This window comes from Grus americana, chromosome 10, assembly GCF_028858705.1.
Source record: "Grus americana isolate bGruAme1 chromosome 10, bGruAme1.mat, whole genome shotgun sequence".
Classification (NCBI taxonomy): Eukaryota; Metazoa; Chordata; class Aves; order Gruiformes; family Gruidae; genus Grus; species Grus americana.
The window spans coordinates 24,554,610-24,578,846 of record NC_072861.1 but is presented as its reverse complement, the minus strand read 5'-3'; the positions used below and the strand labels follow the sequence as shown (position 1 = coordinate 24,578,846).

Here is a 24,237-nt window from a genome sequence, read left to right as displayed (position 1 = left end):
ACATGCACATAATGGCACAAGTTCAGTGAAGCACTGAGCAACTGATTAAGGGCTTGGAGCATCTGACGTATGTAGAGAAGCTGAGAGAGGACAGGACAAGAAGCAACGGGCAGTGGACTGAAATTCATAGAAAGTCCACTTAAAGATAAGAAGAAACATTTTTACTCTGAGGGTGGTCAAACACTAGAACAAGTTGCCCAGAGAAGTTGAGGAGGTACTTCAAACTTAACTGGATACAGTCCTGGACAACCCGTTCTAGTTGACCCTACGTTGAGGAAGCAAGGTCGGACCAGAGACTTCCAGAGGTCCCTTCCAACCTCAATGATTCTGTGAGTCCATGAAAAGGTATATTTACATAAAATTTTTAAAGGGTCTGTATGAAAGGGAGACTAAGTGAAAGCTGCTTTTGTTGATTATAATGGTTACATGTACAGTTCAACGGTTACAGAAGTAACTACATAGGTGAATGCCAGACATAAATTACAAAACAAAAGGGTTTATAAGAAACAGTTATAGTTCTAATTATTAACATTTATTTGCATTACTTCTCATGTGGCCACTTTGCAGTTATACAATGAGAAGCCATTTAAAATAATGTTTATATGTAGATTGTGCAGTGCAGAACTGGTTTTGTTCCCCCTAAAAATCCTGTAGTATTTTTTGCACAGTCCCACAATCCTCCCTCAAAAAAAAAATCTCATAAGCTTACTCTTTCCTATAAGACCCATTCTGATAAGAAACATAAAATATGATTCTTACACATCATCAAAGAATCTGGCTAAACCTTTTCAAGGTTATATTTCAGTGGTTCCTGTAATAGCTGCCCTGATTTAAGATTTCTGGTCTTTGTTACTGTCTCTGCTGACTGTTGTTTGTTAGGGTTTGTGTATCTATGTGTGTAATTTATTGCCTCTCCTGTTTCTTGTCGTCTTTTTTTTTTTTTTTAATGTTGAACAGGCACTAGTCAGATAGCCTTACAAAGAGCATTGCAGAGGTACCAATTTTTCTCTAGTTTCAAAATTTGAGTGATCGATTCCGTAAAAAAAAAAATTAGGCCTTAATGCCTAATCACCAGGCTTCCCAGGGGAAACAACAGCTCAAAAATTCAGTCCTTTATTTAAACTACTGTTATCTGTTCTTTTGCAGGTATTTATTGGCCACTTCCCTTATGAAAAAGATTATTTCTGTGAATGGTGCTGAAAAAAATACGTCTAGAACACCTGAAGACTCTGAAGCTATGATTCTATAGTCACTTAAAGATAACCTAGCCACAGGCTACCACTGAAACATAAGCAATCTCCAATCTCTTCAAATCCTCCTCCAAACAGGATAGTATGTACAGTTATCACACCTGCCCTTCCAAAGTATTATGGTCTTGCAGTCCAAAACAGATTGGAAAATAATAGCGTATTCAAACAATCTTGTACTGAATAATTGTTCACATGTATCCTCATTTCTGGGAAAACAAAGCCTGAAGATGGGAGTAGGATCTGCTCTAGGTCCCATTTAGCACTAAGAATTCCAAGCCATCACTTATTCTCTCTGTAGCACACATGAAACTCTCAGACAGCTGGAGTAACATTCGTTTATTGCTTCTCTACATCTGAGCATCCTTCATTTTGATGATCCATCTCATCCTTACTAATAGTTTTTTTCTTAATATTATTTTTGTACTTTAATCATGTACAGCCAATCATGACCTTTCCCTTTTGGCCCCACTTATCCCAGATAAGTTTAACTCTTATCCTCTATGTCTGTAATAAGGTTTAGATTCCTATTCATTTTTGCTGTCTTCCCTAATTACCCGGCTTAGCTACATGTTCTGTGTCTACAGGGTCAGAATGCCCTGTAGGAATCCAGATGGAGCTGTCTCAATTAACTATATGTATTTTACATATATGTATCGAAAAATATGCGTGGGTGTGTATAAAATACTCCCATCCCTCGTATATTTGATTATACTCTTTTGTATATGGTTGCATGTTAGGCTATGGATTGCCAAGAGCAAAAGTTGCCTTTTGGCTCCCAATATCAGATCAAAATCATAGTGGTCAAATGTGACAAGTTACTGACCCGGTCTTAAAAGAAACAAACGCACAGACATATGCACAAACATCTCCACACACACAGCCCCCAGTTCTAGTTCACAACTGCACTCTTAGTGCTAGCCCAGATCACTCCCACAGCCTTGATCCGCCCGTGTTTGCAGCAGGGAAGCTTTGGAGAAACTGCAAAGGAAGCAGCTGCACACCTGGGACAAGAAAATGCAGACTACCCCATCCCACATGCTTCTACTGCACCAGACAAGCCAGGAAGGAAAAAGGGAAGTCTGGCTTTAAAAACAACAGGTCTCCTCAATCACCTCTGCTGCCAGAGTCTGCTTTTGCATCCTGACCTCGCTTCAAATGGCCCAGCAGCTGCCTGGGATACAGCCCTGCATGCACACTGTCTACAGGACTCCCCGTGGAAGACTGAGAGCAAGTGACACAAAAGCATGGAGCCTAAATCCTGCTCAGTTATGCTGATAGTCATGACATGATGCTAGGGCACAGCAACAGGCTGCTGGAATAGCAGAGGAGTCCTCATTCTTTGGAGGCAAGTTAGCAATATCCCCACTCTGAGCACCCATCTCCTTCTCCCCTCGTGACAGTGCAACATGGGCAAGCTCTGTACTGGCACAAAGGCTTCTTGAACTGGAAAACTGTGCACTTGTCCCCACACACCAGGAACAATTTCTCTTGAAGGACCTTTCCTGTGCAAGGAAGCTCCACAGCTACCTGGAAAAACAGAACAGAAAAAAAATATTGAGTAATTCAAGACTCATTTTGTCTGTGGTACATGCTCCCTGTCTTTTTATCCACTTAGTAAGGCTGTCTTGTTTCCTCTCTATTTGATCTCATGTAGGCTACCTAAAAAGACACTTGCTGAACCAAGAAAGTAATTTAAGTCCTGAGCATACCACAACATTTAGCTGGAAGCAAGTGACTGGGAATGAGCCAGATTTACAGATTGTAAAGACAAGACACAGTGAGACATCTAGTCTGACCAATTCTGCAACACCGGCCGCATACCAAACACCCTGCATCAAACCCGTAACTTTCACCATCAAAGAAGGACTCCAATGATGAAAAAGCCACCATATCTGTATTTAAATTGCTTTCATGGTTAATTATAATCTTACAGAATCATAGAATCTTAAGGTTGGAAAAGACCTCTAAGATCATCAAATCCAACCATCAACCCAACACCACGTCTACTAAACCATGTCCTCAAGTGCCACGTCTACATGTTTTTTGAACACCGCTAGGGATGGTGACTCCACCACCTCTCTGGGCACCCTGTTCCAATGCCTGACCACTCTTTCAGTGAAGAAATTTTTCCTAATATCTAATCTAAATCTCCCCTGATGCAACTTGAGTCCATTTCTTCTTGTCCTTTTGCTAGTTACTTGGGAGAAGAGACCAACCCCCACCTCACTACAACCTCCTTTGAGGCAGCTGTAGAGAGCAATAAGGTCTCCCCTCAGCCTCCTCTTCTCCAGGCTAAACAACCTCAGTTCCCTCAGCTGCTCCTCATAAGACTTGTGCTCCAGTCCCTTTACCAGCTTCATTGCCCTTCTCCGGACATGCTCCAGCATCTCAATGTCCTTCTTGTACTGAGGGGCCCAAAACTGAACACAGTATTTGAGGTGCGGCCTCACCAGAGGCGAGTACAGGGGCACAATTACTTCCCTACTCCTGCTGGCCACACTATTCCTGATACAAGTCAGGATGCTGTTGGCCGCCTTGGCCACCTGGGCACACTGCTGGCTCATGTTCAGCTGGTTGTCAACCAGCACACCCAGGTCCTTTTCCACCAGGCAGCTTTCCAGCCACTCTGCCCCAAGCCTGTAGCATTGCCTGGGGTTGTTGTGACTGAAGTGCAGGACCCGGCACTTGGCCTTGTTAAACCCCATACAGTTGGTCTTGGCCCATCAATCCGGCCTGTCCAGATCCCTCTGCAGAGTCTTCCTACCCTCAAGCAGATCAACACTCCCACCCAATTTGGTGTCATCCGCAAGCTTACTGAGGGTGCATTCGATCCCCTCATCCAGATCATTAATAAAGATACTAAACAAGACTGGCCCCAAGACTGAGCCCTGGGGAACACTGCTTGTGACCGGCTGCCAACTGGATTTAACTCCGTTCACCACAACTCTCTGGGCTTGGCCTTCCAGCCAGTTTTTTACCCAGTGAAGAGTGCACCTGTCTAAGCCATGAGCTGCCAGCTTCTCTAGGAGAATGGTGTGGGAGACAGTATCGAAGGCTTTACTAAAGTCCAGGTAGATAACAGTATCCCCAGTATGATTCACTTTTAACAATTCACTACCTTCCACAAAAATTAGCTCCCTCCACAGCCCCCACCTTTGATAAAGGAAAGTTCCTTCTGCTCTAATAAATTTTACACCGTGTTTTCTCCTGCCCTATTCTCAAGGAAAACTCTTGGGATTTTCCATTTTTTGTGAAGGAATGCTGCTGTAAGCTCAGCTTCTGGCTGCAGAAGACGACTGTGCTTAGATTCAAGATTTCTCTAATTGATTAACTATGTAACATGTATTTCTGTTGATAAAAGCTTTACATTAATAGTACTGTACAAAGACACCACTAAATTATATATTTAGTCTTTACATACTAAACATTTTTGGTCAATTATTGAGCTATCGCTACATATTTAACTACCTATAAGCTATCTATAGGATGCTTAGCTTTCTAATCCACTGAAAATAGTAATTAAATTCAGCATTAATCAAAGCCCACCTGTTAGCACAGAACTTTTGGTCAGCAGCATGGGATTGAACCAAAGCTTTTCATGAACAGGGGAAGGGCTGCCACTAACTTCAGCGCTGTCAGATTGACGCCAACAGTACTAAACCTCAAATACAGCTTCCTAAAAGCAGGAATGGCACATAGTTTTCCTGGCCCAAATGTATACCGTGATATTTATGTCAATCATGAACAACAAATGCCTAGTCAAATTCATAGAATCATAGAATGGTTTGAGTTGGAAGGGACCCTAAAGGCCATCCAGTTCCAACCCCCCTGCCATGGGCAGGGACACCCTCCACCAGCCCAGGCTGCCCAAAGCCCCATCCAACCTGGCCTTGAACACTGCCAGGGAGCCAGGGGCATCCACAGCTTCTCCGGGCAACTTGTGCCAGGGCCTCAGCACCCTCACAGGGAAGGATTTCTGCCTTATATCTAATCTAAATCTACCCTCCTGTAGCTTAAGGCCATTAGCCCTCATCCTGTCACTCCATGCCCTTGTAAACGGTCCCTCTCCAGCTTTTCTGTAGGCCCCCTTTAGGTACCTGAAGGCTGCTATGAGGTTTCCCTGGAGCCTTCTCTTCTCTGGGCTGAACAACCCCAACTCTCTCAGCCTGTCTTCATCGGAGAGGTGCTCCAGCCCTCGGATTATCTTCATGGCCCTCCTCTGGACTCGCTCCAAGAGGCCCATGTCAAATTCCTCAGTCTTTAGTCAGACAACAGAAGCTTTGTCAATATAAAGAGGATAGTTTTATTATACTGACACGATAGAATGATGCCATTGGGGCTCTCAAGTTACATGTAAAGATAGCTACAGAAAGCAAATGCATACATGTCAGAGAGACTGTATCAAAACATTCTTTAGAAAAATGAGGCAAAGTACTAGGAACTTATTCATCCCTGTAAGAATGTAACAGAAGTTCTTCTTCCTACATTTCAGACCTCATTGTGACAAGCTGATCGTGAACCAAATACTTGTTTAAATTGGACATATAACAGACATCTGTTATATGATACTTAACACTAATTTCTTCTAAATGAAGAAGAGCAAAAATGCACATGAAGAAAAACATTGCCAAAAATAGTAAAAAGAATGAAAAGGAGATTGGTAAAAAACAGTTTATTAGATAACTCCACAATTTTGAAAGTGGGCAGTTTTAATTAAAAGACTAATTGGGTTAAAAGAGAAAGTGAAGGAAAACAATATATAATTGTGGTGGGTTGACCCTGGCTGGGGGCCAGGTGCCCACCAGAGCCGCTCTATCACTCCCCTTCTTCACTAGACAGGGGAGAAAAGGTATAAAGAAAAGCTTGTGGGTCGAGATAAGGGCAGGGAGAGATCACTCACTAATTATCATCACGAGCAAAACAGACCGAACTTAGAGAGGGAATTAATCTAATTTATTACTAGGCAAAAACAGAGTAGAGGAATGAGAAATAAAATCAAATCTTAAAACACCTCCTCCCACCCCTCCCATCTTCCCAGGCTCAACTTCACTCCCGGCTTCAAACCTTCCCCCCCTCAGCGGCACAGGGGGACGGGGAATGGGGGTTACGGTCAGTTCATCACCCGTTGTTACTGCCGCTTCTTCCTCCTCAGGGGGAGGACTCCTCTCATCCTTCCCCTGCTCCAGCATGGAGTCTCTCCCACGGGCTACAGTCCTTCACGAACTGCTCCAGCATGGTCTCTTCCATGGGGTGCAGACCTCCAGGAGCAGACTGCTCCAGCGTGGGTCCCCCACGGGGTCACAAGTCCTGCCAGCAAACCTGCTCTGATGTGGGCTCCTCTCTCCACGGCTCCACAGGCCCTGCCAGGAGCTTGCTCCAGCGTGGGCTTCCCATGGGCCACAGCCTCCTTCAGGTGCCTCCACCTGCTCCGGCGTGGGGTCCTCCACGGGCTGCAGGTGGAATCTCTACACCCCCTCATCCTTCCTCCATGGGCTGCAGGGGGACAGCCTGCTTCACCATGGTCTTCACCACGGGCTGCAGGGGGATCTCTGCTCCGGCGCCTGGAGCACCTCCTCCCCCTCCATCTGCACTGATCTTGGTGTCTGCAGAGTTTCTTACACCTTCTCACTCCTCTAGCTGCAAAAGTTCTCTCTTTTTTCCTTCTTAAATATGTTATCACAGAGGCACTGATTGGTTTGGCCTTGGCCAGGGGCGGGTCCCGTCTTGGAGCCGGCTGGCATTGGCTCTGTCAGACACAGGGGGAGCTTCTAGCAGCTTCTCACAGAAGCCACCCCTGTAGCCCCCCCCATTACCAAAACCTTGCCACGCAAACCCAGCACAATAATAAATGGAGAAAGGTAAAACTGGCATTGATAAAACACTGACAAATAATATGAGAAAATGATAAAGAAACCTGGTAAGGTATACTTAAACCAAAAATCAACCTAGAAGGCCGTGGACTTGCTGCTGTCCTAGAAGACACCATCCAGACCAGCACTTGCCATCACAGCCACCCACGTTACTCAACCACCCCCCTGCAGCAAGCAAAGGCGCCCAAAGGTCCTGGGCGAGGGCCTGGGCACCCCTCACAACGCGGTCTGGTCGCTCCCGACGCGCCAGCCCTAACCCCGTACCTGTCCGAGCCTGGCGAGGAACTGCCCCCCGCGGTACAACCGCCTCCGCCGCTCCCACAGGGGGAGCTGCCGCGCCCGCGCCCTGCGGAAGCTGCTGCGGAGGCTCGCCTTTCCCGGCGGCCCTTGCGCGCTTCCCAGCAGCCCGCGCGCTGCTGCGCGGCAGGATGATCCACGAGCTGCTGCTGGCGCTGAGCGGGTACCCGGGGGCGGCCTTCACCTGGAGCAAGCGCGGGGGCCTGCAGGTACGACACGGCCCGTCTGCCCCGCTCTCGCCGCCCTTACCGCTCCTCACGGCTGTTTCCCCCCTCAGGTGTCTCAGGAACTGCCGTTCCTGCACCCCAGCGAGACCAGCGTCCTGAACCGGCTCTGCCGTCTCGGCACCGACTATATCCGCTTCGCTGAATTCGTGGAGCAGTACACGGGACACGTACAGCAGCAGGTGGGGCTGCCGCACCGCATCGCTGCATTTCCCGGGCAGAGCGCAGTGCATGCCAGTCTGGCCAAGCTGCCCCGGATGCTCCGCAGCGCATATCTGCGCTAGCACAAACAAATGCACTTTTCTGAACAGAGCCCCAGAAAGCTCCGTGCACTGCAGATAAGGGAGAGTGCAGAACAGTGAAAGACAGACCCAATGTAAAATCCCATTCTTGGGGAAGCATACTGTAATAATTTCCGATCACTGCAGACTGGCCGGGGTTTATGAACTGTACGGGATGCTCATCCCTATGTTGTAGTGAGCCCTTCTCATGGTTTGTGAAGAGCTTTGAGATCCAACAGGCATGCATAAGTACAAAGCAGCACTGAAGTTACCAGTGTTTCCCAGCACTTGCATATGTCCACAAAAGAGCTAAATATAACTGGTCAAGTAATTCTCCTTGTGACAAACTTCTGATTTTTTTTTTTTTTTCCCCGGGCACTTTCTGGTGGGCTAAGGTGCATTTCAACATGTTTGGACCACTGGCTGCTGGTATAACACTGCACAGAAACTCCATTACCCTTTAGACCTGCACTGGGGAGCTGATGTAGATTTTATTGTTTGGTTTCAGGACCATCATCCATCTCAGCAAAACCAGAGTGGATTACATGGCATTTATTTGCGAGCCTTCTGCACAGGTCTTGATTCAGTGCTGCAGCCATATCGACAGGCACTACTTGACCTAGAACAAGAGGTAAAGGAGAGAGATTTGGAACAAGAGGCTGTCCTGACATTGTGGAAAGTTGTCATTTCTGCAGTTAATATGCTAAGTAATAGTAGCTAAAGAGGAGACAAGGTATTTTTCCTTTCCACATCAGAGATGTCTTCCAATTTATTCTTGTGAAGTGCCATTGTAAATGAGTCTTCATTCTAATAAGTATTGTCCCCTCTGCCTTCAGTTCAGTATGTGCCCCATCTGCCTCAGAGCCCAGTGCTGTCTCAACCTATTGTGACTTCTGTTTCCAGTTGTAAAGGTTTTGATTAATCTCCGCTAGATTAGCAGCTGTCTTATCTTGGGTACTGTCACCATCCAGTGGTTGCTATAGCCTAAAATGGGACATGACCCGAAAATATCGGGGTGGGGGGGGTGTGTGTGTGAGGGGGGAAGCTGTGGGAACTAAAGGTTTGGAATGTAGAGCCAAACACGATTTTTCATTTGTCCGTACCTTATTTTAATTTTCATTAATTGCTTTGTTGTTCTTACAGTTTCTGGCCGACCCACATCTTTCCATCTCACATGTTAATTACTCCTTGGACCAGGTATGTCATGTTAATAAACAGGGAGTGCTCTTTGGTTATTGTTATCACTCCTTGAGTCTAATAAGAAAATGGGTGGGATAAATAAGGGTTAGTCTGTCATGTCATGCCATTTCTTTTTAATGCCTCTACATTCGTAGTCCCTTAATCATGCTCAGAGGATCACTTGCACTTTGACACAAAGCTTAGGTCCTCCACCTTGACCCTCACATATTCCCTGCTGCCTGTGTTTAGCCTGAACTGCAGCTGGAACGTAGTAACTTCATGCATCTTGGTCAAGTGGAGGGAGGACACTCTTCCTAGAGATTTTCATGTCATGTTTCTAATTTGTGGGGAAAGCCAGATGATATTTTCATGAAATTATTGCAGTCAGCTGCTGTCCACACTTAAGTATAGTTTTTCTGTCTCCCTTGCATAGCAACCTAATTCATTATTTTGCTCCTGCAGTTTCAGTTACTCTTCCCCTCTGTGATGGTCATGGTGGAACAGATAAAGACTCAGAAGGTACAGTAAAATTGTAGCTAGTTTCTCTTAACAATTTTCCGCTTTAGCTGATTAAGTTCTTTCTGCCCCCAATCCCAGACCTTTAATACTAGGAAAGAATGTGGTTTCAGTAATGGGTGCGCTATTCCCAGTACTACTATAAGTATTGAATAAATATTTTGCAAATTCGTTTACACTGGATTTGACTCTTTCATTATCAGTATGATCTCTGACGACTTGCATTTTATAATCACAATACATTTCATGGTACAAGATGCTGCTGGTTGGAATTTCTTCTTTTCTGAGTCTGTTTTCTCCCACTGTTACATGAAAAACGAAAAAAAAAAAGCAGAAGCTAATGTTTTCAGAATCCAGAGATGCTTACTTTTTGTTAAGGGAAACTTTTGAGGGAAGCTTGGGTGTAGAGCCACACATAGAACATCTCTTTCTTCACTACATCAATATGTTACATCTTTCTTTCTTTAAGACTTGTGCAGGTTGATAAGGCATTTTCTTGTTAGCCAAAAGTGTAGTGTTTAAATGTCTGAAAAGCTCAGTACAGATCCAAATAACAGACCTAGTTTAACCCTGTTTTCTTTCTGCAGATTCATGGATGTCAGATATTGGAGACAGTGCACAAACATAGCTGTGGGGGGTTACCTCCTGTTCGCAGTGCTCTTGAAAAGTATGTAGATACAGTAAAGCTATTATTTCAGTCTTCTGTAGTAACTGGAGTTAGTGTCAAAGTGTTTATCTTACTTGTGAAAACAGTATATACAAAACAGGCTTGCAGGACATAGAAGTAGGAGTTGCATGCAGGGAAAACAGTCACAGTGCCCATTATTTATCTAAAGCAGGTTTATGGCAGGAATTAAGGCTTTCTCCATGCTTTGGATTTAGGGCGGAGAAAAGTTCAGACCCTATGTTTTTTCTTCTGTTGAGGTCTGCATGAACTGTTTTGCATATGGTAGACCTGTTATTGTCTTTTGATCCTTCAAAAGAATAAATGTGACTGGGTGAGTGTTGCTAGGTTTGTGTGTCCTTGGAGAGAAAGTCTGACTACTTAAAATATAATTTGTGTTCATGCTGAAATGGTAATTGAGTAGAAACAGCAGGACTGGGAAGCCACTGTAAACTTACTTATAGTTCTGGTATACTAGTAGATCTCTGCGAAGAAGCCACATATTCAGAGGATATGTTAGTTTAGTTTTGCAAGTGGTCAGTCCACATTTTTTAAAAAATTATAAAATTCCACATTAGCCATTTAGCACTTGCCATATTGCCTGGTTGACTAACTGGACTTGCCAGGATGATGTTCAATGAGGTTTTGATTACTGCTTGCAAAGGCCCCACCGTCTGTTTCCCTTGACTTCAGGATTCTGGCTGTGTGTCATGGAGTCATGTATAAGCAGCTCTCTGCTTGGATGCTGCATGGATTGCTACTAGACCAACATGAAGAGTTCTTTATCAAACAAGGCCCCTCTTCTGGGAATGTCCCTAGCCAACCAGAAGAAGATGATGATGACCTAGGAATTGGGGGACTTACAGGAAAACAGCTACGAGAACTGCAGGACCTGGTAAGACTGTAAGTCGTAGCTTGACATCCTTCGGCCCTTAGGGAACTAGAAGAAATACATTGTCTTCTGCTTCAGTGTGAGCTATGCTAGACTGGGCATATATTGAGACCTGCTAGGATGGCAAATCAACAGAATATTGTAATAAGTTGCGGCTAGGCATAAGGGACAGACACATACTGTTTGGCACAGTTGGATAATCTCAGGGCAGAAAGCCCTGTGGGTGGAATCTGTGTAGATGCTGATGTCAAGTAATTGGAACTGCTCTACTCAGCCTGCTCTTGACTCTTACGTGATTCCTTATGGTCAGCACTGATCTGCTCAACATAGACATTGGTGGTAGTGTGAGCAATTGCAAGGGAAAGGGTGTGGGGAGCTTGGGTGTTGACTTGATTTGCACCCTTTCTATTGGCAGCTGGGTCAGGTATCTTCTTGCACAACCATTTGTTGTGCAAATGTTGCCTAACAGGGTAATACTGCTGACATTGCTGGGGAAAAATGTGCTATGTGAGAGTCAAGAGACTGCTAAGAACATGTCCAGGCTTTTAAGTTAAGCAAGGGAGCAATCTGCCAGTATACTGGTCAAATTCGGTAACTCCTCATGTAGATGGCATACCATTAGAGTGCCCTTGTGCAAAGCAGTTTTCTCAATGGAGTAATCTTCCACACTTTGTGCATCTGAATAGTGTCTGCATCAGGGACCAGTGAGGAGCAACTGCAACTCTGTAAATCACATGCTAGTGTACTGTGAGAAAACATTTCATGGGCACCCATGGTGTCAGTGTGCTGCATGCAACTTGACTGTGAACACATAGAAGATTCACCCCTGAAACACCCTGAGTTGCATACTAATTAAGTGGCCTGTACAGTCTCTGCTGAGGACAGACTACACACAGACAAAAACAAGGGAAAACTTGGAAAGGCAGTTAGTGAAAAATCTGTTATTTCACTATATCAATATAGGAAGAATGTGAAAATTGGTGAGTCTTCTAGATGCGTGGTGGAAAATGTCGGCATTAAGAAGATGACACCGAGAGCACCTAATTAACTCTTCAGTATTATTGACCAACAGTGTTGGCAATTCTTCAGTCAGAGTAAAATAAGAAATCCTAAGTGTTGGTGGGATAGACCAATGAAATACTTGGCTATGTCGCTCTGGCCTTCAAAAAGGGCAAGAAAGAGGACCCAGGAAACTATAGGGCAGTCAGCCTCACCTCCAACCCCGGAGAGGTGATGGAACAGCTCATTCTGGGGGTCATCAATAAGCATGTGGAGGAAAAGAAGGTTATCAGGAGTGGTCAGCATGGATTCACCAAGGGGAAATCATGCCTGACCAATCTGATAGCCTTCTGTGATGGCATGCCTGGCTGGGTGGACGAGGGGAGAGCAGTGGATGTTGCCTACCTCGACTTCAGCAAGGCTTTTGACACCGTCTCTCATAACATCCTCATAGGTAAGCTTAGGAAGTGTGGCTTAGATGAGTGGACAGTGAGGTGGATTGAGAACCGGCTGAATGGCAGGGCCCAGAGCGTTGTGATAAGCGGCGCAGAGTCTAGTTGGAGGCCTGTAGGTAGCGGTGTGCCCCAGGGGTGAGTACTGGGTCCGGTCTTGTTGAACATGCTCATCAGTGACCTGGATGAGGGGACAGAGCGTACCCTCAGCAAGTTTGCTGACGGTACAAAACTGGGAGGAGTGGCTGATACACCAGAAGGCTGCGCTGCCACTCAGGGAGGCCTGGACAGGCTAGACAGTTGGGTGGGGAGGAACCTAATGAAGTTCAACAAAGGGCCCTGCACCTAGGGAGGAATAACCGCATGCACCAGTACAGGTTAGGGGTTGATCTGCTGGAAAGCAGTGCTGCAGAGAAGGACCCGGGAGCCCTGGTGGACAACCAGCTCTCCATGAGCCAGCAACGTGCCCTCGTGGTCAAGGCAGCCAATGGTATCCTGGGGTGCGTTAAGAAGAATGTGGCCAGCAGGTTGAGGGAGGTTATCCTCCCCCTCTCCTCTGTCCTAGTGCCACACCCCCCACATCTGGAGTACTGTGTCCAGTTCTGGGCTCCCCAGTTCAAGAAAGACAGGGAACTACTGGAGAGAGTCCAGCGAAGAGCTACGAGGATGTTTAGGGGACTGGAGCATCTCTCATGAAGAAAGGCTGAGAGAACTGGGTCTGTTTAGCCTGGAGAAGAGAAGATTGAGAGGGGACCTGATCAATACTTATAAATAAAGGGCGAGTGTCAAGAGGATGGGGCCAGACTCTTTTCAGTGGTGCCCAGTGACAGGACAAGGGGCAACGGGCACAAACTGGAACACAGAAAGTTCCATCTCAATATGAGGAAAAACATCTTTGCTCTGCGGGTGACCGAGCACTGGAACAGGCTGCCCAGAGAGGTTGTGGAGTCTCCTCCTCTGGAGATACTCAAAACCCGCCTGGATGCAATCCAGTGCAGCCTCCTCTGGGTGAACCTGCTTTAGCAGGGGGGTTGGACTAGATGATCTCCAGAGGGCCCTTCCAACCCCCACCATTCTGTGATTCTGTATTTCCTCATCTAAAAGTGTCAGAAGAATCTTAAGAAAAGAATTGCCAAGCTGTTAACATCAGTATACAAACTCGCACTGAACTCTCCTATTAAAAAGAAGAATTCTGTAGATGGCAAACATTCTCAAAAATTTGTTAGCATGGTGTTTTTTGGATTATTGACTAATGAACCTAATTCTCTACTAACAAGAAAGCCAAATGAAATAATCCGTATTGCTTCTCTGAAGGAAAGTCTTACCTCTGTACTTGGAGTTCTTTATTAATACATTCAGAAAAAAGGTAATAGCTTACTGTATTGTTTTCAACACCTTTTGCAGGAACTGAGAAAACTGCCTAATTTATGCTAGCAAGCCTACAGATCTTTAACCTATTTGATCACTAGTGGAGGTGCTTACATTTGGCCCATATCCCAAGTGTTCTAGTACTGTTAAAACATACAGGAATGAGTGTAAGGGAGGATTATTTTTGGTAATGCTAATTAACATCGTTATGGCTGCAAAAAAACCTAATGTATTGCAGTTCCAACAAAAATTCCCTTTGCTGATGTAACATTATCCTTTGGGGGAGCCAATTTGCTGCTGTTTCACGAAGGTTTAGCTTCTCCTTTTCCTGCTTCTGCTCCCTGTCTGATGAAAGTTACATCTCTAGGGAGATCTGGTAGTGTACCAGAAGTATAAAGAAGTTTGCAGGCTTACTTTAATGATGCAAATCAGGTTTGCTGCCTTTCTGCTTACTTCCAATATACTTGGATTCCCCCTCCCATGCGTGTACACACACACACCCCCACACACCCCCTTTATACACCTTTTCTGTCTGGTTTCCTCACACTTTTTTGGCTTGATTTCTTTTCCCCGGGGTCTCTGACAGCGCTTGATTGAGGAGGAGAACATGTTGGCTCCATCTCTAAAACAGTTTTCTCTGCGAGTAGAAATGCTGCCTTCATACATTCCTGTGCGAGTTGCTGAGAAAATCCTCTTTGTGGGAGAATCTGTACAGATGTTTGAGAATCAAAATGTTAACCTGACCAGAAAAGGTAAGGAACATCTTTCTTGCGGCCTTTGCTCAGTTATGAGTGACTGACGGGTATCTTCCAAAATGCTGTATTAAAAAAATCCTCAACAGTCACTGACTATTGGCTGATACTCTTCAGAACATATGGATGCTTGTGCCAGGACAGAGCAGTGGTCCCAGTCTTCTGCTTCTGATTGATTCCAGGGGAGCGGTATAAGAACAGGACGAGTAAATAATAACACTTTCCAAACATAGTCTCCAAGTTTCCAGCAAGAAGTCACCATGTGATTTACTCTGGATAAAAAAAGCGATTGCAAAGGCTGTGTTTTCTTTTCAGTTTGCACCCATGTCTGTCAAAGATGCAGACAGACACAAGGGCACGTCTTGCTCTGAGTGTGTATGTTGCAGCATGGTGTCCTAGGATCAAAACACATCCGCAAACATAAGAGATTCATTGCAAGGTGGTCCCAAAGGTTGCTGTGAAAGACAAATGATCAAGATGGAGCCTTTAAGACAGCAAGAAAGAGACAATTCCAGCTGATGGTTCTCTTTGAGAGCCTGATAAGTTTACACTGGAGATGGTTCTGGAAATGTATTCCTACACCAATTTGGGAGAACTGCTGTGGAGGCTCTATCTTGAGCTTGTCTATGTATTTAATTTAAATTGGACTGTTCTTGCCTTAGGAGAAGTGAGGTGAAAAGAAATAGGTCCTCTAGCTTAGTTAAAAAATAAATAAATCCCCAAGTTCAAGCAGTAGGATAGATCTGAAACAGCGGTGGGTGGAGAACCAAACCAGCAGGTTCATGTGGCAGAAGAGTTGTGGGTTCAAAGATTGAGCTCAGTCCTAGCAAAAAGGGCTGTCGGTGGCAATCATTTACATAGAAAATATTTTGGTTTTTTTACTGATACCACAGCACTGCTATGTAAAGTGTCTATACTGTAACTGTACTTGCAATAGTAATCTTGTTCCTTGGTACTTGTACTTTGATGCCTCCTCAACTTCACGTTCCTCGCCAGACCTAAGATGGCACTGCCTGGACAGCCTTTCTGTCCCACTGTGCTGGAAGGGGTCTGCACTTCTCCAAAAGGTATTCCTTTTTATAGTCTAAAACGCTTTTCTTATTGCTGTGCAGGCTCCATCCTAAAAAACCAGGAGGACACTTTTGCAGCAGAGCTACATCGACTCAAGCAGCAACCGCTCTTTAGTTTGGTGGACTTTGAATCAGTGGTTGACTGGATACGGAGCACTGTTGCTGAGGTAAGGATCCTAGGAAGGATAACTACTGTGGAGGCTGAGGAGCTCTTCAGTTTTGTGAATGACTGGGAGAAGAAAGGGGCTCTTTAAAACCAGTGATTGAACAAGTGTGTGAATGCTGCAGGTAGCTTTCATGTTCTTATGGGACTCAGAGCTTCATGTTACCCTAACTTCTAATGACAAAAGGGCATTAACAAATACTGTTCACTTTCATGGGGGAAAGAAGGGATTTTTTTTTTTTAATTTTATTTTTTTTATTTCACTTGCAACGACTTCAGAACTTTTCATCATGGTTTCGGCATAACAGATGGCATCTCACTGGGCAAATTCTTTGCTTTGGGAACTTTTAATATTTTTTTAATTGAGTTGGAGGGGAAACCTGAGAAGATGGGGAGGTTAGAGAAGTGAGAACAAAGCTAGGTGGAACTGATTTTGTAAGAATTTGCCTATTTTTTCGTCATGGGTCTTCCTGTTTCTTGAGCAGAGTTTCTTGCTGGTATACATCAAGAGTGTTCTACATAGTAGCACAGGCTGCCTACATCCAAGATTCTTACTGTGTTCTAGTGTGCTTTACGTAGCGTTTTATATAGGTGCTTTTTTTTTGTATGCATCACAAGCATTTTAAGACAGCTACTCTTCTCACTGAATGGGTTTAGATAAATCTGAGGGGAGTTTTATTTTGTTTAGTTTGTTTTTTGCTTCCTCACTAGCATCTTTGGAAACTGATGGTGGAGGAATCAGATTTACTAGGACAACTGAAGGTAATATAACTGCTAGCTTGTTTTTGCTAAAGCAGCGTAATTCTTTCTTTCTTTTCTTTCTTTCTTTTCTTTCTTTCTTTCTTTCTTTTCTTTCTTTCTTTCTTTCTTTCTTTCTTTCTTTCTTTCTTTCTCTTTCTTTCTTTCTTTCTTTCTTTCTTTCTTTCTTTCGGCTCTTTCGGCTCTTTCTCAATAAATACTTTACTGTCTTAGATTCTGCACTTTCTTCTTTTAGGTAAAGCTGTTTTCATTTTCCAGGTCTCAAGAATGAGCACAGAGTGATAGAACTTGGTCAGAGACAGAGTTAGAGGGGTATGTGTATGTGGTTTTGTGGTTTGCATCTTGAAGCAAAGGCAGTGTAGACTTTTTGGGCACTGGATGAAATTCATAGCTCTCCAGCTGTGTTTTGAAATGGCAGAAGTTGTCCAAGCAATAATAAAAATGGATGCTATCAGCTAGGATGGTTAAAATTTCTGCTCAGTTTTTGATATGCTTGTATACAAAAAATTTATCTCCACAGATTATAAAAGACTTTTACCTTTTGGGAAGAGGTGAGCTGTTTCAGGCCTTCATCGACACTGCACAGCACATGTTAAAAACACCACCTACGGCTGTAACTGAACATGGTGAGTGTTGCTTATTCACTTACCAGACTGTCCTCACTGTCGTATAGCAGGAAAATGGTTAGCCGCGTTCAGTACAGAAGAGCTCTATCTTATCCTCTAGATGTTACTGTTAGTTTTGAAAGAACGGCACTTGTGAATTACAATGTCTCACAGAGGGGGTGAAAATAATATCTCAGAAACTTTCAGATGACAGGTTTCTCTCCATATTTGAAACTGGAATGAAATGAAAATAGTGGAAATAGCGTGTCAGTGTTGTCTTTTATGGCTGAGCATAAATAATTAATGGGTGCAAAATTAACACAAGATGATGCAGCTAGTGCTGATATCTGCTCTCTCCTTGTCAGATGTCAACGTTGCATTTCAGCAGTCTGCTCATAAGGTACTGTTAGATGATGACAACCTTCTTCCTCTGCTTCACTTGACCATTGAGTATCATGGAAAGGAGCATAAAGGTATATCTACTTGCATTTTTGGTAATGCATTAAGAGGGGCGATGATGGCCTTGTTTTCAAGTCCTATTACTTACCCTTCTCTGAAGTTAAAGAAATAGTAACTTGGTTCCCTTTGCAGCGCTATGTGATGACCTAGCCTGCTGTGGCTCTTCTTATTCTGTTCTTTCCCCTTTTCTTCCTTGCTATGGTTGTCTTGACTGAGAACACGACTTAATTCAGCACCTCATTTGTTTTCAGATACTTCTCAGACTCGTGAAGGGCCTTCTCGGGAGTTATCTCCACGTGAAGCCCCTACATCTGGATGGGCAGCTCTGGGCCTTTCTTACAAAGTTCAGTGGCCACTGCACATTCTCTTTACTCCGGCTGTTCTGGAGAAGTAAGTACTAGGTATGGTCTTTCTATATTCATCTATAGGTTCCCTGATCACAGGCACTCACTAATGGGTTGGGGTTTTTTCCTCTCTGTGGAAAGGCAGAGCTTTAGCTTGCTCCTTGAACCTTAGAATTACTCTTTCCACTTATTCATATTGAGGGTACTTGTAATGACAGTAAGACCTGCAAGATAATCCGAGGGCTGGAGCACCTCTCCGATGAAGACAGGCTGAGAGAGTTGGGGTTGTTCAGCCCAGAGAAGAGAAGGCTCCAGGGAAACCTCATAGCAGCCTTCCAGTACCTAGAGGGGCCTACAAGAAAGCTGGAGAGGGACCATTTACAAGGGCACGGAGTGACAGGATGAGGGCTAATGGCCTTAAGCTACAGGAGGGTAGATTTAGATTAGATATAAGGCAGAAATTCTTCCCTGTGAGGGTGGTGAGGCACTGGACAGGCTTGCCCAGAGAAGCTGTGGCTGCCCCTGGCTCCCTGGAAGCGTTCAAGGCCAGGTTGGATGGGGCTTTGGGCAGCCTGGGCTGGTGGAGGGTGTCCCTGCCCATGGCAGGGGGGTTGGAACTAGTCGGTCCTTAGGGTCCCTTCTGACTCAAACCATTCTATGATTCTATCTGCACTATTTTACAAACAGGGCTACTTTGACAAAACATTGTCAGCTCTTCCCTCCTTATGGTGAAATTAACTTTGCAATTTTTAGATCAGTAACCAATACAAGGAGAAATCTGTTACTCTGTGATGGGGCATCCCCTGACCTACCCTGTCTGTTGGCAGGCTGCCACCTCCTGGTTTTTTTCCAGTCTTGCATTGTTATGTTCTCCAGTACCTGCACCCAAGGAAGATTTTCACCTTAAACGATTTTGTATTTCTTGACTGTAGGTACAACGTTGTGTTCAAATACCTGCTGAGTGTGCGACGAGTCCAGGCTGAGCTACAGCACTGCTGGGCTCTCCAGATGCAACGCAAACACTTGAAATCTAACAGAACTGATGCCATCAAGTGGCGCCTGAGGGATCACATGGCTTTCCTTGTGGACAATCTTCAGTATTATCTGCAGGTCAGGATTATAGAGAAAGGTAAACTGTATCAGTTAATCAGGAACTGGCAGAAATTCATGGAGGGAGCACTGAAGTCCTGTCTTTCAGGATTCAGATTCTTTGTACCTTAAGGAAATCAGGATTTCCTTTGGAACAAGTCTAGAACTTTCTCTGAGTTCCTGGACTTAGTGCTACAATTACAAAGTTTTTGGACTTGTGAATCAGTGAGTATTACTGGAAATGCAGGATTTTTTTGCCTCTGTAGTGCTATGAAGCATTTGTGAGAAGCCACAGGCATCTCTGAAGTAGTATTATTAAAATACCATCCTGGCTTCTTCCCTTGTCCCTTTAAGTGAACTCCAGTTTGAGTTAAGTGACAAGTTGTTTTGGGGTTTCTTTGTTTGCTTTTGTTTGGTTGGGTTTTTTTTTTAAGAATTGAAAGAAGTCATATTCTGAACATTTGAAGTAATCGGGAGACTTTTCAAATGTAAACACCAGTTATTAGTAGCCATTTTGTTAATAGCCATAACAGCTGAATTGAGGGGGCCTGACTTTCTAGGTTCTCCAGAGTAATCTGGCAGATCTTTGCACCGCAGCCTTTGCCCTGAGAGTCCAGATAGTATCTCCCAGTGTAAAATTCAGAGATGACTACAATCAAATACCTTTGTTTATATGCTAGCTGTATACTTTTTCAGTAGTCGATCTTAAAGAAAGTGACTATGTCCCTTTCTACTTAGATAATAGGCATCAAAAATTGTTCCCCCTAGTTACGTACTACTGTTGTATATAATCCCCCATTGAGGACACAGAGAGAAGGTAATCCTTAGCCTCTAAGGTAAGAGTAGCAATAAGGAAAGTAAACTTCTTACACAAAACTTCTGGCTCCAGATACTCCCATTCCTCAAGATACTAATGAGATTTCTTTACATATCCATCAGGTGGATGTACTGGAATCTCAGTTCTCACAGCTTCTGCAGCAGATAAATGCCACGCGAGATTTTGAGAGTATACGATTGGCTCACGATCATTTCTTAAGTAATCTGTTGGCTCAGTCTTTCATCCTCCTAAAACCTGTAAGTAGGTCTTGTTGTCACCTTTTTCTACAAAGTCTCCAACTGCCCTAAGCAACACACCTTTTGAACAGATAAGTCAAACTATCTCTTTTAAAACAGATCAGTGGTAATCTCCTGCAGAGCACCGACTACCATTCTAGGAATACAGCAGGTATAAACTAGAATAGATAATTGAATTAAGATCACTTAATTTACAGTTGGTGAGTGTGGATGCTGCATTCCTGGCAATTTAAAATCAAAATTATTCCAGTATTCAGTTAACCTTATTAACTGAAATTTTGTTGCTGTATTTTTCTCACAGGCAATTAAGTAGTATTAAAGACGTACTAATTAGCATAGTGCTGGGAACTGTATTCCTGAGGGACTCGTTCCAAAATGCATTAGAAATGCATTAGATCAGGAAAAATTCCGTCTCTTACTTCAGAGGATAAAAATAGTTGAGACCTTCCTGAGTGGACCTCAAGGGTATGTTACAGTGTTACCAGTATATTTATTGAACATGTAGCCTCACAACAACATTCCCAAAGCAGGTTGGTATCAATGAAACATGGTACTACCGCACATCTTGTGTGTTTCATTATTTTTTTCAGTCTATGAGACTATAGCATAAATGTGGTAAAATACTATTTTTTCCAGACTTATTCAGTCTGGAACTTTTCAGTGTTCCAGTACTTATGTCTGTGAGGCATTTAGGCTTGCTTAACACCCCTGAATACAAGTTTCCTTGACCAACTGATGCAAAATAAATTCTAAGTTTTGTGAACAGTGAACCCAAGGCCTTGAACCACAGCTCTTGCTGTTCTTTATTCTTCCTTCTCAATCCTGAAGCTGCAGTGATGGCCTCCTGGTTGGATAGGGAAGCCAATGTTCAACTTCTATGCCTATGTGGATGGCTCATGCCAATTGCTATTTCCCCAGTAATGTCTGCAAAAGGTTGGGGGTGGGGGGGAAAGAGGCAACATAACATTTAAGTCCTTTTTCCGTAGAAAAACCTTACAAAAATGCTACAGGTGCTTTAACATCTTCCTTACTGCTTGAAAAACGTGGTATCAGCAACATCTTGATTATGAATGCTGCAAATTTCAGGTACTAAGACCAGCTTTCTCTAGGTTTGAACTCTGTTTAAACTACTATCTTTTCCTTTTTATCCCATGCAGGTTTTCCACTGCTTAAATGAAATTCTGGATCTTTGTCATAGTTTTTGTTCTCTGGTCAGTCAGAATCTGGGCCCATTAGATGAACGAGGAGCTGCACAACTCAGTATTTTGGTGAAGGTGAATCTATGTTTATATGGACCTGTTCTTCTCCCATGCAAATATTTGCCTAGGCAGTCATCTTGGCTTTAACAGCTGTAGAACAGGAGCAAGTTTAAGCTGAGACCTTCTATGTGAGTACTTGCAATGATTTTAATTAATCGACCCTCTTGAGTTAAAAAATTCAGTGTGCACAGAGAGGAGGAATATGGGCAGATATGCAGAACTTATCCTATTGGAATAGAAAGGAGGTGGATATCAGCCTGTGGCTCTACCCCTCCTTTTGGACACCTAATAATTCTTGTGGCTGACAGCTTACCTTACACAGGATCACAAACCTCACTTCTCTTGCAGTGATTCTTTTCTTCAGGCTGTTAAAGGATCGTTTAGGCAGGAACAGAGGTGAAAGGCTTGCTTGCTTTCTTGAGAGTGCCCAGAACTGACTGCTTCTAATTTGTAGGGATTCAGTCGTCAGTCATCGCTTCTCTTCAAGATTCTCTCTAGTGTTCGCAACCATCAGATAAACTCTGACCTGGCTCAACTGTTGCTACGCTTGGATTATAACAAATACTATACCCAGGCTGGAGGAACCTTGGGCAGGTAGGAATATCTTCAGGGTCACTTGTAGCATTATCCTGAGGTACGTGAAGTACAAAGTGATCTGAATGATCCTAAGTATTTTTTATTGATTGTGTAAGCCAAAATAATTAGAAGCAAAGTGTTGCTAAATACTGTAACAAAAGTAATAAACCAGCACAAGTTATTTTTTTGTTTTAGCATGAATTTGAACTAGCTGCTAGCTCATATTGGCTGAAAAATGCTGATGGGGGAGGTGATAAAGGGAGTTCCTTTCAACATGTAGTTAATACTGCACCCTTCTCTTGCAGTTTTGGGGTTTAAGCACTAAGACCTTTTCTTCACGCTGTGACCAACAACGTGTCAAGCAGTGGAGACTGGTGCACTCAACTGAATTTGGCTCTTGCCTGGTGAACCACCGTTTCAGAAGGAATTGGCAGGAAGCACCACTTAATGTGAGGCTGCCCAGTGACTGCAGAAAGATACTCCATTTTTGCTGAACTAGTAAAAACATGCTTTCAGCAGCCCTGCATATGCTTATAAATGCTTCTAGGGAGGCAGTCTGTGCCTCTTCAGAAAGTGAAAAAACAACAAGAATTAGTCTTGACTCTTCAGCTGGACTGTGATCCTTTGCAAGTTGGAGTATGGAGGAAGTAATCTGTTCTTGCCTCTGAATGAAGTTTTGGCTGTATTCAGAAGTTCCACTCGTGTAGTAAAGTGATTTACAGTCCACAATGTCTGCTAATCAAATACGTACCTCCAGATAAATGAAACTGCCATGGCAGTTTGAGGTAAAGGGGGAGAGAAGAAGGAATAGATTTTAAGAATCTCTTCTTCTACAGTGCACTGTTCTAGCATATCTGTGCTCACTAGTGATATCAAATGCTTTCTCTATAAAACTTTCTACACTTTGTGTGCTAAAATTATGCACATTAAGATGGAAGTAGGAGCTTTGCCCTATTCAAAGTACAACGCTCCCGCTGCTGGCAGAAAAGTATGCTAGAATTAAAACTAAGAAGAACCTTAGCTAAGATGCCAGCTCTAAATGTACTGTTTTTCATTCAAGGCTATTTAGAATGCTACTAGTGACTATTCTACTGAACCAAAATAAAAAAAAAAAAAAAATATCTTGTCATGCAATTATGTAGAACATTGACAATGTCTGCACCCAAGTACAAAGAGACTAGTGTGGCACAGTAGCCTATTTCAATGAAAAGCAGTATCTGGCAGGAACTTCTAGCACGTTACTGATTTCCTAGTCTTGCAATAACAGACAATCTTGCTGTAAGTCCATTCGAATGAGTGGCAGAAGAGAGCCCTCCAGTCCAGCACTAGGGTGTAGTATCAGGTTTCCCAATTTGAACACAAAGGCTGCCAGGAAACCAACCTTGGAATCATAGAATGGTTTGGGTTGGAAGAGACCTTAAAGATCATCTAGTTCCAACCCCCCTGCCATGGACAGGGACACCCTCCACTAGACCACGTTGCCCAAAGCCTCAAAGTGTTGGTATTTTCACAGTATCTGAAGCTGCAGCTCTCAAAGTTACATGTTTGGGGGGGTGGGGGGGTGGTGTGGAAATCCTCTCTCCTCCCTCAGAAAGACACAGTAACAACAGACAGCAAGTATAAGGCCTGGCATCTTCAATGCGTTACAGCTGGTCATGGTAGGACTGTGCCTGCTCCAAAGTTAAAAATTCTGCAACCATGAAAAAAGCTAGAAAACGAGAATGGTGTTGAAGTTTGGATGTGGACTTTACACACCAACACAGTCAGAAGGTGACTGAGCTAGGAAATGCTAGGGGAAAAATATGCATCAAGAAAAACTCACATTTTCGAAGCAGGGCATTGAAAGACTGTGTACAAGGCTGGATGGAGGCCTGTGTGTACCTCGAGCCTATAGCATTATTTGAGTGAAGAGCTGTCAAACTCAGCTTTTGTATTTATTGCAGTTGACCTCTAAGATGAAGGGTCTGGCTGTGAATGCAGCAGCTCAGAAGCTGATGACTTATCCCGTTACCATTTATACAAAGATACACAGCACTTGCATACTCTGCACCTCAGTCTCCCAGCAGTTTAATTGTCCTAGGTCCCTGTGTCTATA

At 43.8% G+C, this 24,237-nt stretch overlaps 1 protein-coding gene and 1 long non-coding RNA gene across 6 annotated transcripts; one reads left to right on the top strand and one right to left on the bottom strand.

Moving 5' to 3' along the window:
- Positions 1–321: 321 nt before the first annotated feature.
- Positions 322–7,498, bottom strand: LOC129211018 (uncharacterized). Of its 2 annotated transcripts, none has more exons than XR_008578712.1 (3): positions 7,385–7,498; positions 5,348–6,996; positions 322–2,777 (listed from the first exon to the last, which is right to left on the bottom strand). It is a non-coding gene; the product is annotated as an uncharacterized LOC129211018 (long non-coding RNA). The 2 variants fall into 2 exon arrangements; XR_008578711.1 differs by having other exon boundaries at positions 326–2,777; positions 5,348–5,528; positions 7,385–7,450.
- Positions 7,499–7,523: 25 nt separating this feature from the next.
- TUBGCP4 (tubulin gamma complex associated protein 4) lies at positions 7,524–23,503 on the top strand. Of its 4 annotated transcripts, XM_054837516.1 has the most exons (18): positions 7,524–7,626; positions 7,695–7,823; positions 8,431–8,553; positions 9,066–9,119; positions 9,564–9,620; positions 10,205–10,284; positions 10,975–11,176; positions 14,579–14,744; positions 15,857–15,981; positions 16,689–16,739; positions 17,257–17,362; positions 17,707–17,814; positions 18,052–18,190; positions 19,077–19,254; positions 20,173–20,307; positions 21,465–21,581; positions 22,021–22,160; positions 22,448–23,503. In XM_054837516.1, exons 1-18 carry the CDS (start codon positions 7,549–7,551, stop codon positions 22,458–22,460), a joined length of 2,001 nt encoding a protein of 666 aa, XP_054693491.1. In that variant the 5' UTR covers positions 7,524–7,548; the 3' UTR covers positions 22,461–23,503. The 4 variants fall into 4 exon arrangements, 3 of the variants coding, with proteins under 3 accessions (XP_054693491.1, XP_054693492.1, XP_054693493.1); XR_008578710.1 differs by lacking the exon at positions 22,448–23,503 and having other exon boundaries at positions 7,528–7,626; positions 20,407–21,581; positions 22,021–22,039; XM_054837517.1 differs by lacking the exon at positions 22,448–23,503 and having other exon boundaries at positions 7,528–7,626; positions 21,465–21,694; positions 22,021–22,145.
- Positions 23,504–24,237: the final 734 nt, after the last annotated feature.

Coding starts and splice junctions, on each gene's coding strand:
- TUBGCP4 (XM_054837516.1), top strand. CDS start 7,549: ATGATCCACGAGCTGCTGCTGGCGCTGAGCGGGTACCCGGGGGCGGCC. Junction 10,285..10,974: donor GTTCGCAGTGCTCTTGAAAA/GTATGTAGATAC, acceptor CCTTGACTTCAG/GATTCTGGCTGTGTGTCATG. Junction 16,740..17,256: donor ATTTACTAGGACAACTGAAG/GTAATATAACTG, acceptor TTATCTCCACAG/ATTATAAAAGACTTTTACCT.